We start from the raw sequence: 13,942 nt of genomic DNA on the forward strand, positions 1-13,942 counted from the left end.
TTGTCCTTTGTATAAAAGTAATGACGTTATATCTTTCAGCAATTCTCTGAGGTAGTGATGTCAAACTCAAATAAGAGGGATGCCCTGTAGACTGCATGCTAACTTAAAAACAACAAATTAACTGTATTTGTTATATTTTTATTTATTTTGTTAAATATTTCTCATTTATATTTTAGTTTGTTTCTGGCCTCTCGTTATTTTGACGCCTCTGCTCTAAGGCATTGGAATAAGAAAATTTTATTTCTGTGAAAGGCAGATGTCTCCTCAAAGCTCCTTGTATATTTGATTTATTTCTTAGATCTGGGCTGTCCAAAAGGCATGGGGCCTGCAGTGGGATTTATGTGGCCGCCTGCAAGCATATAAATTTACATAAATGCTTTAGTAAACAAAGCCGAGCCACCGCAGAGCTCTTACTAAAATGGCAAATCAAAATATATTGTCTATTGTTTCAATAAAGACCTAAGGTTGGACAGCCCTGTCTTAGATAATAGGACTTCATTGGTCATATCCTGTAAGTAAGTATAGATACAAATAATCCTTTTTAGAATGCTCTTAAACTTTATCCTATGTATATAAAGTCATATAACAACTCTAATATTAAGTGAATCCCCAGTTTGTTGCTTTGGTTGATGTTGTCTAGGACTTTACTCTGGCCTCTTCTTTTACCGCAATTGGATGGATTATTTAATCTGTACAAGTGTTATTCTTGTTGTAGATAGTAAACAGTAGACTTTTCTTTAAAATCTGAATATTTGATTCCATTAGCCCTAGTAATGAGCTTTTGAAAACACAATTGTTTACATTTCACTTCAAGATAGACAAAGCTGTCAGAACCAAACAGTTGGTAAAGAAACCTTAAGCTGTGCCAATTTTTAAGTAAAATACATTATGATGCTATCCATAGTTATAAAACATGATTATTTAGCAAAAGGATTGTCAGGTTACTTTGAAAAGCAGGTCTTTTTAGTTGATCAAAAATAGAATAAGATGGGATGGCTTAACATAGGGAAAACTATTAACAATATCAGTATCAATAACAAAAATCATATGATTTTATCAGTTGATACAGGAAAAGCTTTTGTCAAAATATAATGCTCATCCTTATTAAAAAACAATTGAAAGCATAGGTATAAACGGATTTTTCCTTAAAATAATAAGAAGTATCTACCTAAAACCATCAGCAAGCATTTTACCAAAGTCATATATAAAATAAACCTGTATAAATCATCAGCATTTCTATATGTTACCAAGAAAACTCTGCAAGAAGAGATAGTAAGAGAGATACCCCATTTAAAATAATTGTAGACAGCATAAAATACCTGGGAATATACCTGCCAAGACAAACCCAGGAACTACCTGAACATAATTATAAAGTGCTTTTGATACAAAAAAGTCAAATTTAAGCAATTGGGGAAATACTGATTTTTCATGGATGAGCAGAGCCAATATAATAACAATGACAATTCTGTCTAAACTAAACCACTTATTCAATGCCATCACAATTAAATTACCAAAAAATTATTGTATTGAACTCAAAGATATAATAACAGAATTCATTTGGAAGAGCAAAAGACCAAGAATATCAAAGGAATTAATGGGAAAAAATGTAAAGGAAAGAGGTTTAGCAGTACCAAAACTATATTATGAGGCAGTAATTATCAAAACAAAAATTATCAAAATCTGATACTGGCTAAGAAATACAAAGAGGGGTCAGTGGAACAGAGTAGACATACAATACACAGTAGCAAATGATTATAATAACCTTGTATTTGACAGATGTAAAGATTCAAGCTTTTAGGGTAAGAATTCACTATTTAGTAAAAATAGTTGGGAAAACTAGAAAGCAGTCTGGCAGAAATTGGGGTATAGACCAATCTCTGACACAATTTACCAAGCTAAGGTCAAAATGGATACATGACCTAGATATAAAGGGAAAATAGCATAAGTAAATTAGAAGAACACAGAACATGTTGCCTATCAGATTCATGGGTAGGGGAAAAATGAGTAAAGAAGAGATAGAGAGTATTGTGAGATGTAAAATGGATAATTTTATTTACATTAAATTTAAAATTTATTAAAAATAAAACCAATGTAACCAAGATTAGAAGGGAAGCAGAAATTTGGAGGGGGGAGGATTTATAGACAGTTTCTTGGATAAAGGTCTTATATGTCAAATATATAGAGAACTTTTTCAAATTTATAAGAATAAGTCATTCCCGAATTGATAAATGGTCAAAGGAATATGAACAGGCAGTTTTTGGAAGAAGAAATCAAAGCTATATATAGTCATATGAAGAAATGCTCTAAATCTTTATGACAATAGAAGTGCAAATTAAAACAACTTTTGAGATATCTCTCATACCTATCAGATTGGCTAAAATAATAGAAGGGAGAATATGACAAATGTTGGAGGGGATATGAAAAAATGGGGACGTTAATACACTCTTGGTGGAACTGTGAACTGATTCAACCATTTTGGAGAGCAATATGGAATTATGTTCGAAGAGTTATAAAACTCTGTATAACACTTTGACCCAACAATACCACTAGTAGGTAGGTTTCCCAAAGCGACCAGGGAAAAAGGAAAAGAACTTACATATTCTAAAATATTTATAGCAGCTTTTTTTGTGATGTCCAAGAATTGGAAATTGAGGGGATGCCCATCAATTGGAAATGGCTGAACAAGTGTGGTATATGATTGTGATGGAGTACTACTGTGCAGTAAGGAATGATGAGCTCATTGATTTTAGAAAAGCATGAAATAATGAAAAGTGAAATGAGCAGAACAAAGAACTTTGTATAAAGTAGTAGCAATATTGTTTTATGACAGGCCTGTACAACATATGACCCACAGGCCACTTGTGGCCCACCAAAGGATTTCAGGAGACCCAAAAAAAATGTAGTGTTGCCACTGAGCATATGACCCACAGCAACCAAAGGTCTTCAGTCTGTCTCTGATCTAACTGATCTGTGGCATGAAAAAGTTTAGCCAATTTTAATTTTGGCTCCTACCTACTACCAAGTTGTGTAGGTCTATTCTAAGAACAACTGTGAATGACTAAGTTTTTTTGAGTGTCATAAACGCTCAAATCAACTACAAAGGACCTACGAAGGAAGATGCTATCCACCCCCAGAGAAAGAATGGATAAATAGAACTTTTCATAGTATTGTTACTCACACATGCATGCGTGCATGAGAGAGAGAAATAAATTTACCTAATGTGGAGTAGGGAAGGAGATAGTTCAGAATTAAATGTAACTCCCCCCAGAAAAATTAAATTTCAAAAAATATTTTAAAAATAGAATACGATTTATGTTCAACTTTTAAGAGCTTGTTGTGAAGCTCATTTTAACCTCTGTTATAAGTTTGATTGAACATAACCTTTCTCTTGACATTTATGGAGAGTTATACATAAATAATTTTAATTCTTGTTTAAAATGAAGTGTATTAATTTATTTTACAGATGCCTTCCAGGATGTCAGATTTGTCAGCAACTTGTCAGGTAAGTTAGGCTTTATCCTAGATGAATATTATGATTTCATTATTTCAGAGGCATTTGAGCAAGTGAGCACACTAAAAAAATGGAAATTCAAGTACTTTTTAGGATTTTAAAAAATTTAGCAAACTTAGAATTGACAAATTTTCATATAAAAGCTTTGTAAAAATGTTTTACAAAGTCTGCTATTGCCCTCCAGTTTCTAAAAAGTTAATATTATCCAACTTTTTGAAATCTTTATTTGTATGAGATTAGCACAAATATATATGGGTATCTGACTTTTGAATCAGTTTTTCTATATATTTTAACATATATCTATGTAAATCATTTCATTTTTCTATCAGAGGTTCTCACAGTGGGGGATACCGCCTATTGGGGGCATTGGAACGATCCAGGGGGGTGGTAGTAGTACTTGGGGTGTGTTGAATAAAACTAAGGGGGTGGTGGAAGTATAAGGAAAGAAGAGGAGAAAATTTTGAAAAACCATTCGTACATGTTTCATCTGTTGTGTAACAGAGTTAAAGTTGTAGTGATGACTTTATTTTCCAAATAAAAACAGAAAATGCAGATTATAACCTATCAGTGGTCAAGTCCACCAACAGGTCCTAACAAACAAGTGTTGGCATGCGAGCATGAGTGTGTCACACATTGTTGGGAAGTCCAGCATGCATCGGCAGGAATATGTGCATGTAATGACTTGTTTACAGTGTGTTACTGTATGTTACATGATGCAGTATTGCATCATCAAAATTTTAATTCAGGAAAAAGCCTGAAAATTTACAATAAATAATTTAAGATGTGTCATTTTAAAATATGTGTGTGCGCGCGCGTGTGTGTGTTCGAAATGGCGTAAATAAAAAAAATTAAAGGGTTAAAGAAAGTCGATTTCCAGGGGAGCACTGAGTAAATTTTTTTTTAAAAGGAGGTGGTAGGCCAAATAAGTTTGGGAACCTCTACTCTAGATGATCTTTCATCTAGTGTTCTTTTTTGTTTTGACATTCTGTGATTCTATTATGTATAAGGCTCTAAGAATATACAAAAGAAAGCACTCTTTGTTCTCCTAATGGGGAATCCAAATAAATGTAATATAACTTAAGGAAAAATCAAGCCCTAAAATTTGGGGAAAGTTTCATGGATGACTTTACAGATGAGCCTTGATAAGAGTTTAGAGGTAGATATCAGGATGGATTGCATCTCAGGCATGACATACAAGTTGTACAAATAACTGATTTGTGGTAGTCAGGTGCAGGTTGTAGTTTTATTTGGCTGTAATGTCACATTTGTTAATGGGAATACTGTCAGGTAAGATTGGGTAGTTGATTTGGATCCAGAATATGTATGGTTTCATATGTAAAGATCAAGGTTTTTGGATGATGGATTGGAGAATGGAGACTAGAAGTACAGATACCTATTAGGAAGTCTCTTACAATAATCTAGGCAGGATTTGATAAGAGCTTGAATTAGAGTGATAACCCTGTGGTTAGATTGAAGGGGACAGATGAAAAAGGAATTATAGACAGAAAATTGACAAGGTTTGACATCTGATTGGGTAAAGAAACTTGGGAAAAGAGAAGAATATGCAGTGAATGTGAAGTTATAATCCTGAGTTATTGGGAAGGATGGTGGTGCCCTCAGCAGAAAAAGAGATATTTAGAAATGTTGATTTATTAAGGAAGATAAGATCCATTTTAAACATAATGAGTTTAGATATTTTTGAGAGAATTCACCAAGTAGCAAGCACAATGATCTGCCAAGAGATAGGGTAATGGTGTGCTGAGGCTTTTGACTATTCACTGTGGAGAATATGATATCAAGTCAATCAGGAAAGAATGGAAGGATTTCTTTGTAGCAGAAACCAACTGAGTTTATAGAACATAAATTTTAAGTGGACACATTTTCCTCTAGCACAGTTGATTAAACCAGCTCTGGAGTAGAAGTGGGGAAAGTAGATCATAGAATTCTGACCAGAGTTGCAGATTTCAAGGGTGATTAAGACTTTGAAGGGAATTGAGTGGTGAACTGGAAGAACGGAGAGAATGGGAGTCATGTTGAAGATGGGGTGATGATAGTGTGTCACCCCTATTTAGGGCTTGAAGTAAAGTTGTGATGTAGGTTATGGGAATTGAGGTTGATGAACTGGGAAGCCATGTGTTATGAGAATATCTAGTATGGATGTTGCTTTTTCCTTTTTTAATTTGTCATACAGTGGAAAATAAATTAGGATCAGATGTTATCTTTTCCTCACACAAGTTGATCTCAACAACAAACTATTACTTTCCATACCTTTAGGTGGTTGAAAATTGATGATTTGTTCTAGCATAAGCCTAAGTGATTTAAAAATCATTGTGCACTCATCTGACTTAGAATATTTTTAAACCACTCATGCTCTTTTGTTTGTTTTTAATCTTCTAGGACTTGGTCTACATTTTTTTTAAAGTGGCTTCTGAATTAATTAGGAACATTTATCAATTACTGAAAAGACAATAGTATCTTGAAAATATATTAGCAGTTTTTCTTTAAAGTGTTCTGAGATTAAAGGATTAGATTTTTCATTCCCTTTATTGCCTTGTTAGTGTTTTAATGCCCAATATTGCTGTGTTTTAGGGAATTCCTGTGATATAGAAGGGAACATGTTGTTAAACTGAATTTCCTTTGATAGTGCTACTTAAAAAAATAATTTTCTTTTTCCAAAGGTGCTTCTGTGGTCGCTTGGTCAGGCAACATGCTTGTTTTACTGCAAGTCTGGCTATGAAGTACTCAGATGTGAAATTGGGTGAACATCTAAATCAAGATATAGAAGAGTGGTCAGTGGAAAAACACACAGAACAGAGCCCCACTGATTCTTATGGTGTCATTAATTTTCAAGGGGGTTCTCATTCCTATAGAGCTAAGGTATATACCATATATTTTTCTCCCATTATGTTGATAATTACATGAAATAGTTAAAGGACCAAATACCCTGGCCAGGGAAATCTTATTATTTAGTCGTAGTAATATAATGATTATCCAATTAAGCAATCATTTTTTTAAACCATTTTCTATATGCAGAGCACTATAGGAGGAGCTAGAGAAAATTCAGAGATAATTATGCTATGTGTCATACATATCATATAATACAAAATAAAACATGGGTTTTTATGAAAAGTAAAAACACTGGCCATTTCCTAAGTTTACCTTGTACTTAGGGGGTGGGGTGGGAATACTTTTTAAATAACTCTAGTAATAAAACATTTCTGAATAGATTCTTTGTTTATGCTTAATCCTTATTAATTTAGCGTTGTTTGAAATTAATAGTCTACTATTTAGGAATATTTTGTTAACTTAGCAGTTTCAATTCTAATAGGCTTTGAATTTAAATTAAAATACTCTCAGCCCTATTTTGCAGCAATTTTTTGGTGTGATCTGTCCCCCCATTTTATTGGTAATGATAGATAAAATATCTTCCAAGAAGTCTGAGGTGCCCTTAGCGTCTGCTTCTCCTCCTATTCCCTCTTCCCCCAAAATTGCTTGTACAATTCCTGAGTGTAATCGTAAAAGAATAACACAAATCACAAAGATAAAAGAAACAGTGATGGACTAAAAATATTTAACCGTAATTATTTTAGAAATAAGGTAATTGTAATTTTCTTTTTACATTTATAAATTTGGAACCTTGATCATTTTTCTGCCCATGCTGATTCTTAGTTATGTAAATATTTTAAATTATTTTAAAGTCTGTTCTTTCTACTTGAGAAAAAAAGCTGTCCTTTTAAATTGCAAAATGATGTTCTATACACACCTCAACATCAATTTGTTTTATCTTCTTGTATACTTTAGTATGTGAGACTGTCGTATGACACCAAGCCTGAAATCATTCTCCAGCTTATGCTTAAAGAATGGCAAATGGAATTGCCCAAACTTGTTATTTCTGTACATGGCGGGATGCAGAAATTTGAACTTCATCCACGAATCAAGCAGTTGCTTGGTAAAGGTCTTATTAAAGCTGCAGTAACAACCGGAGCCTGGATTCTAACTGGAGGAGTGAACACGGGTTTGTGTTCGGTTTCATAAAACTAAGTTTTTAATGCATAGTTTAATGGATGTGTCTGAAAAGTAAGCTCTAAGAACACCATCAGAAACTCAGCATGTTATATAAGTTGTGTTCTTATATGTGTCTAGTCTTCAAGTTAAAATAGTTTAATAGAATTGATGCTTTTTAATTAGATTTAAAAATTATTTTAGTACTAAAAATGTAAAAATTAAAATAACATCTTTGTTAATTTATAACTGTGGTTGGCATATAAAAATAAAAGGGCTTGGTTTGGATCCAAACATTAAAAATAGTAGTTCATTCCTTTATCTGAGATGATAGGAGAAAATCTGAAAAGAATACTTCTAATTACAGATAAATTGAAATATTGCTATTGCTCTTCCAATAACAATGACACAAGGTAGTAACAATTGGCAAAAGCTTAATTTCTAGCATCTCTTTTTATGAGAGTAACTCCCTTCAGCCTTTCCAAAACTTTTTGTAGCCATTATCTCGTTATAGTCTCATAATAATTCTCTGAAATGGGTAGGGAAATTGTCCTTATTTTATAGATGAGGAAGTTAAGGCACTTTAACTTTCTTGCCCAAAATTATATAGTTAAGTTGGGACTAGAATCCAGGCCAGCTACTTGCCACTAGACACAATTCTGGTTAAATTATATATGTTTTATGGACCTAATGTGTAAATCTGTCCATTTATAAATTGATATACCTTTTTTCTTTTTTAAAGAATCAACCCAAATTGGATACTGATTGAATATATGGGTGAAGGTTGATGAAGGAGTAGAAGATGAGCCTGGATGACTAAGGTTTAAAGCCAGAGTGACTTCCCTTTTGAAGGGGAAGATGATGAGTTTGAGGTGTCAGCAAGATATCTAGGTGATATCAAATTGATATCAAAATTTCTTTGAATAGGCAGATTTCTACCTGATACACTGCATTCTAATGTACAGAATTCCATATGGGCTACAACATAATAGAGTCAACTTAATAATTCTAAGCAAACTTTTCATTCTTGGTTGATTTCTCTTAATGTCATTCCATTGCCAAGCTTTCACCAATTAAACACACTCAATGGACAGAGAAAACATACTTATTTTAGTGTCCTGAGTAAAAGTAAAAGTGGAGGGAAAATTCATTATAAATGTAACCTAATATAAAAACAAATGCAGATTATTTTTGGATTAAAAATATTTTTCATTACTGCTTTATTATTTTTTAAAAACAAGTTATATCGATGTCTATTTCCCCTTTATTATTGAAAATTATTTAAAATACACAAATTGAAAACATACAGAGATGAAACCTTTGTATAGATAAAGTGAGATTATAGAATGATACAACTCTTTCCTTTTAGAGATCTTTGCAGTTTACAAATCAACAGGGGCAAAGAAGGTAGCATCAGATTTAAACATAGTTAAGTGAACCATTCTATAAATTACTTATTCTGAAGAATGTTGAAAAACTCCATAGCAGTACAGTAGAAACCTGTTCGTTAAGAACTAGGTCACTGGGGTAATGAGGAGTCAATTTTACTTGCCTCTTGTGTACTCTGGTAGGCCATTTAGTCTGTTCGAAAGAAAATTGATAGATCTGTGTTTGAGTTTCTGTAAGTTTTCTGGTATGTACCTCTAGGCAAATCACAACCTCTCTGAGCCTCTGTTTTTTCATTTTAAAAGTTGGGTTAATGATACTTGCACTAGCTATTTAGGTTTTGTAGCAAGGAAAGTATTTTGTGAATTGTAATGTCACATTCACATATATACACACACATGTATATTATAATTTCATATATTAATATTTTAAAGTAAGACCTATGGAATTTTGAACATATAGAAAGCTAATAATATTTAATCTTTTAAATCTTTTAAAAATAAAACCTTGTGTGCATAGGTGTGGCAAAACATGTTGGCGATGCCCTCAAAGAACATGCTTCTAGATCATCTCGAAAGATTTGCACTATTGGAATAGCACCATGGGGAGTTATTGAAAACAGAAATGATCTTGTTGGAAGAGATGTAAGAAGGAATTTTATTATTTGCTTTTTGCAGATTTGTAATAACAATTTGTCTATCAGTAATGGTGTGAGAAAAAAACTCAGTGTTTTGTTGATGTCACTAAATAAGAATCTTCTGACTTATTTGGGATTAATAAACTTTACAACTTTAAACAAGAATTCAGTAGTCAATAAATATTTATTAAGGACCTACTACATGCTAGGAATACCCCTGCCCCGCAGAAAAGGCCAAAAAAAGATGGTCTTTGACCTCAGGGAGCATGCAGTCTAATGGAGAAGGCAACACTTAAAAGGAAGCTGGAGAAGTAGGGGTGGATAGGAAGAGCAGGGAGGTACCTGATGTTAGGAGTATGATGGAGAAATCAGGGGATTCCCAAAATAGTACGGACAGATAGGAAATGAGGAAGGAGCATAAGAATATGTGATTATTAAAGCTTATGTGTTTAAAAATTTCTGAGTTTCACAGATTCTACTTGATGGCCACAGAAATTTGGAGAAATTCATTTTTGGCATTAAAGTTCTCTGCACCATTATTAAATTATCACAATTTATTCATTTATCAGCAAATATTTTTCATTTCTCCCTCTTGTGAAAGTAACGGGAATACATAAATTGGGAGAAAGAATGTTATGTTAAGTGCACATTACTGTGTTTCCTCATCATTGTTGAAAGATAAACTGCCATTCTTTAAATGATTATTAATCTGGCCTTTGACACTTCGGCCCAAGATAATTCACTTAAACTCTGTGAGCTTTGGGTTCCTCACCTGGAAAATAGGGACAATAATAGTCTCTACCTCATAGTGTGGTTGTGTAGACCAAATGAGATAACACATGTGTAGTACTTTATAGACTTCCTAAGGCTAGCCACTTTGTTATCACCATCTCTAGAATTTTAAAGCAAGGTAAATGTCAGAGAATACAAATAATCCTCCAAAGTGTTCACATTATTTGAATTTACGCTGAATAATTTCACTGGGCTGGAACCAATTTGTGTGCTTAATATAATTATAACTTTGAATAGTGTGAATTTGAATACATACCACCACTTCAGGGGATTTATTATTCCCACTAATCAAGGCTCAGCAGTATTTAGATTTATTATTTTCTTTATATTTGAGTATTTAGTAGATCTCATGGGTGTGGAATTGCCTCATATTGGTGCAGAATGCAGTTTATCCAAGTTTTTACATTCTCTGCTTTTCTATGCAATCTCAAATGTCCTCCATAGATGGCTATTAAATATATTATCTAACTCAATGCCGTTTTCTGAAGAACTTTTAAAAGATCACAATCATTTAATTTTTATTTTAAATAAAACTTACCAAGAGCACAATTTTCAGGCAGATGTAATAGCAGGTAGACTATGAAACTCTCAATAATGCTATATAGAAAAATTGAAACAACGGGCAGTATTTCAACAAACACTGTGTTGTGTCAGAGATACATAGGAGATTAGACATAATCCTTGTTTTCATGCAACCTAAAATCTAGTATGAAGATAAGATATCTACAGAGATGTATTACAAGAGGGAAGTGGCATTTATGTTGGACTTTAAAAGATAGGTAGAAATTATACAGGTTAGCAAGTTGGGAGGTGGGGATAGGGTGAGAGTAGAAGAAGATATTTCTGGAGGACTGTGTTATTTGCCTAGATTGGAAAGGGGCAAGGTAATCTAGAGTATAAGAGAGCCTTCTTGATCGTAGTCAGTGGAGTTTTAATCATACCTAGTTTTTATTAGGCGGTGTGTAGTTTAACTCCCTTATTTTACAGATGAAGAAACTGTCCTGTACAAGAAAGTATCATAGAAATAATAAGTGACCAAGAAAGTATTTGAACTCAGGACCTCTGATTTCAAATCCAATGTCCTCTTGATGAGTAATAGGTGGACTTTATACACTACTGGGTTTAGATCAGATTAGAACCAGCTAATCTAAGGAAACAGTCTGAAGTGTGGAAGCCAGCCAGGTTACTAATATAGACCTTTACTAAGGTTATAACAGTGGGAATAGAGAAGAGGAACAGATGCTAGAGTTCTAATGGAGAGATTTTTTATAAACCCACTAATTAGTAGTAGGTAAAGCTGTAATAATCAGTGAGCTTGCTTATGGGAGAATATACAAAGACAGAATGGGAGAAGATAGGAGATAAAAATTTGGAGTCATTTAATTTATGGGATCAATATGAAGACATTGAACCAGCAAAGGAAATGCAGAAGAAGTAGGTAGACAGGTTAATGGAGAATTGAAAAGAGCTATGTTTCAGAGACCAAAAGAGAAAAGGACCCCAGAAGGAGGGGCTGGCCACATCAGTGTTAAATGCTATGAAGAAGTCTCAGGGAGTTTGAGGCCTGAAAAAACTCAGTTGGGTTTTGTGATTAGGAGAATATCATCAAACTTTGAGGATTTATGGAGACTAGATGAATGTAACATTAAATGACTTAGACTGTTAAGTTAAACTGAGAATTAAAATACGTTGAGCTTTCTGCAATTCCAGAGTATGATAGTATACTACAGACTACATTTTTCCTTTCATTGCTATTGTTTCTTAACCTCTTAGGGATTTTTCTCTCCCTAAAATGTGTAAATGTTAGCAGTCTAACAGTATAAGTACTTTTAAACACCTTACCACAGTTGTTAATGAGGTTGAACTGCTAAGTATGACACTAAATATGAAAACAATGGTAGCTTGAAAGTCAAGTTGAAATCAGTATTTTTAAGTTTCTTCTGCCATATTGTGGTTATTTATCCTAGATCTTTTGATTCATATTTCTAATTTAGTTACACGGAGAGCTATTTAAGAGCAGAGAAAAAGAAAAGCAAATTAAATTTTTGATCAACTAGTTCTTTTGTGTTTTGTATCATCTTTAGGTGGTTGCCCCTTATCAAACTTTATTGAACCCTTTGAGTAAATTGAATGTTTTGAATAATCTCCATTCCCATTTCATATTGGTGGATAATGGCACTGTTGGAAAGTATGGTGCAGAAGTGAGATTGAGACGAGAACTGGAGAAAACTATCAATCAACAAAGAATTCATGCTAGTAAGTTAATTGTAATTTATAGAGATCATTCCTTGCAACATCAAATGTTAGCAACCCAACCACTAAAATTACATAAGAGAATTTTATCCACTTGTACTTGGAATATACCTGAAAATATGGATATCAGTAGAAAAGGATTTATTCAGGCATTCGTTTTACATGTGATTATGAGGATATATGTATTTAAATTTATACATTGTTATTCAGAAACAAATCAAATATATAGAATAAGGAAAATGTGTCATATTTGCTATTAGTTTTGCGCTACCTTTTGTGAAAGAATATAGTTCAATCATGGCTTCAATTTGATAAATGAATTTTGTTGTTGTGTTTTTTAATTTTTTTTTAAAAGGAATTGGTCAAGGTGTTCCTGTGGTAGCTCTCATTTTTGAAGGTGGACCCAATGTTATCCTTACAGTATTGGAATATCTTCAAGAAAGTCCACCTGTCCCAGTGGTGGTTTGTGAAGGTACAGGTCGAGCTGCAGACATACTGGCTCATGTTCATAAACAAACAGAAGAAGGCGGGTAAGAAAAGCTTTTGGGGGTGGGGAGAGGTGGCATTAATTTAAGGATTTATGGAGAGATTTTTTTTTAAAGAGAAATTGGATTAATTTTTGTGTTATTGAAAGTTTAAAAATATGAGTGCTTTTAGGGGTATTGTTACATCACAATATATATTCATTTTGCAAAATATTAGAGATATTAGTGTCAACTTGTATCTTTCAAAAATATTTACAGATTTGGTAGAGGAAAGTCACTCAACTTAATTATTACTCATAACTTGAAGCATGGGATTCCTCCTGATCCCCCTAGGCAAAAATTCAACCAGCTTGTAAAATAGAATCTTAGTATAGCATCTGAAAATGTGTCTTGAATGATTTCTGGCTGTGTGCCACCTTAAAGCACATGGCTACATAGAAGCAGAATTTAGTAGTTACTGAAATCTTTGGCCATCTTTGTTTTAGAAATCTTCCTGATGCAGCAGAACCTGACATCATTTCAACCATCAAAAAGACATTCAATTTTGGCCAGAGTGAGGCTGTTCACTTATTTCAAACATTGATGGAATGCATGAAAAAGAAAGAACTTGTAAGTGGATTTCAGCAGAGAAAGCTTTTTATTTCCATTAAAACTCATTCTGAATCAGAGGGATAATAATTTTGAAATAAGAGCTCCCAAGTTCCGATTGTAGTATTTAGATGTTTAGTTGGATCTGTGATTTCATCCATGTTACTACATCCTCTACTGATCACAATCCCTCCTCCCCTTTCTATCTTTTTTGGCGTTCTGTAAATTCTCCGTGGAACATCGATCCAATTCCCTAGAAGCATTCCTTTGTTATTTAATTAATTGATT

At 33.3% G+C, this 13,942-nt stretch overlaps 1 protein-coding gene across 1 annotated transcript in view; it reads left to right on the top strand.

The window, feature by feature from the left end:
- The window catches only part of TRPM7 (transient receptor potential cation channel subfamily M member 7), a 157,089-nt gene that overhangs the window by 45,072 nt on the left and 98,075 nt on the right, over positions 1–13,942 (top strand). Inside the window, exons 3-9 of the mRNA XM_036735744.1 lie at positions 3,464–3,502; positions 6,190–6,388; positions 7,313–7,526; positions 9,419–9,543; positions 12,413–12,584; positions 12,937–13,111; positions 13,552–13,675. Coding sequence (XP_036591639.1) covers positions 3,464–3,502; positions 6,190–6,388; positions 7,313–7,526; positions 9,419–9,543; positions 12,413–12,584; positions 12,937–13,111; positions 13,552–13,675 — 1,048 coding nt within the window. The remainder of the gene's footprint in view (positions 1–3,463; positions 3,503–6,189; positions 6,389–7,312; positions 7,527–9,418; positions 9,544–12,412; positions 12,585–12,936; positions 13,112–13,551; positions 13,676–13,942) is intronic.

The sequence above is a fragment of the Trichosurus vulpecula genome, chromosome 8 (assembly GCF_011100635.1).
Source record: "Trichosurus vulpecula isolate mTriVul1 chromosome 8, mTriVul1.pri, whole genome shotgun sequence".
NCBI classification, from domain to species: Eukaryota; Metazoa; Chordata; class Mammalia; order Diprotodontia; family Phalangeridae; genus Trichosurus; species Trichosurus vulpecula.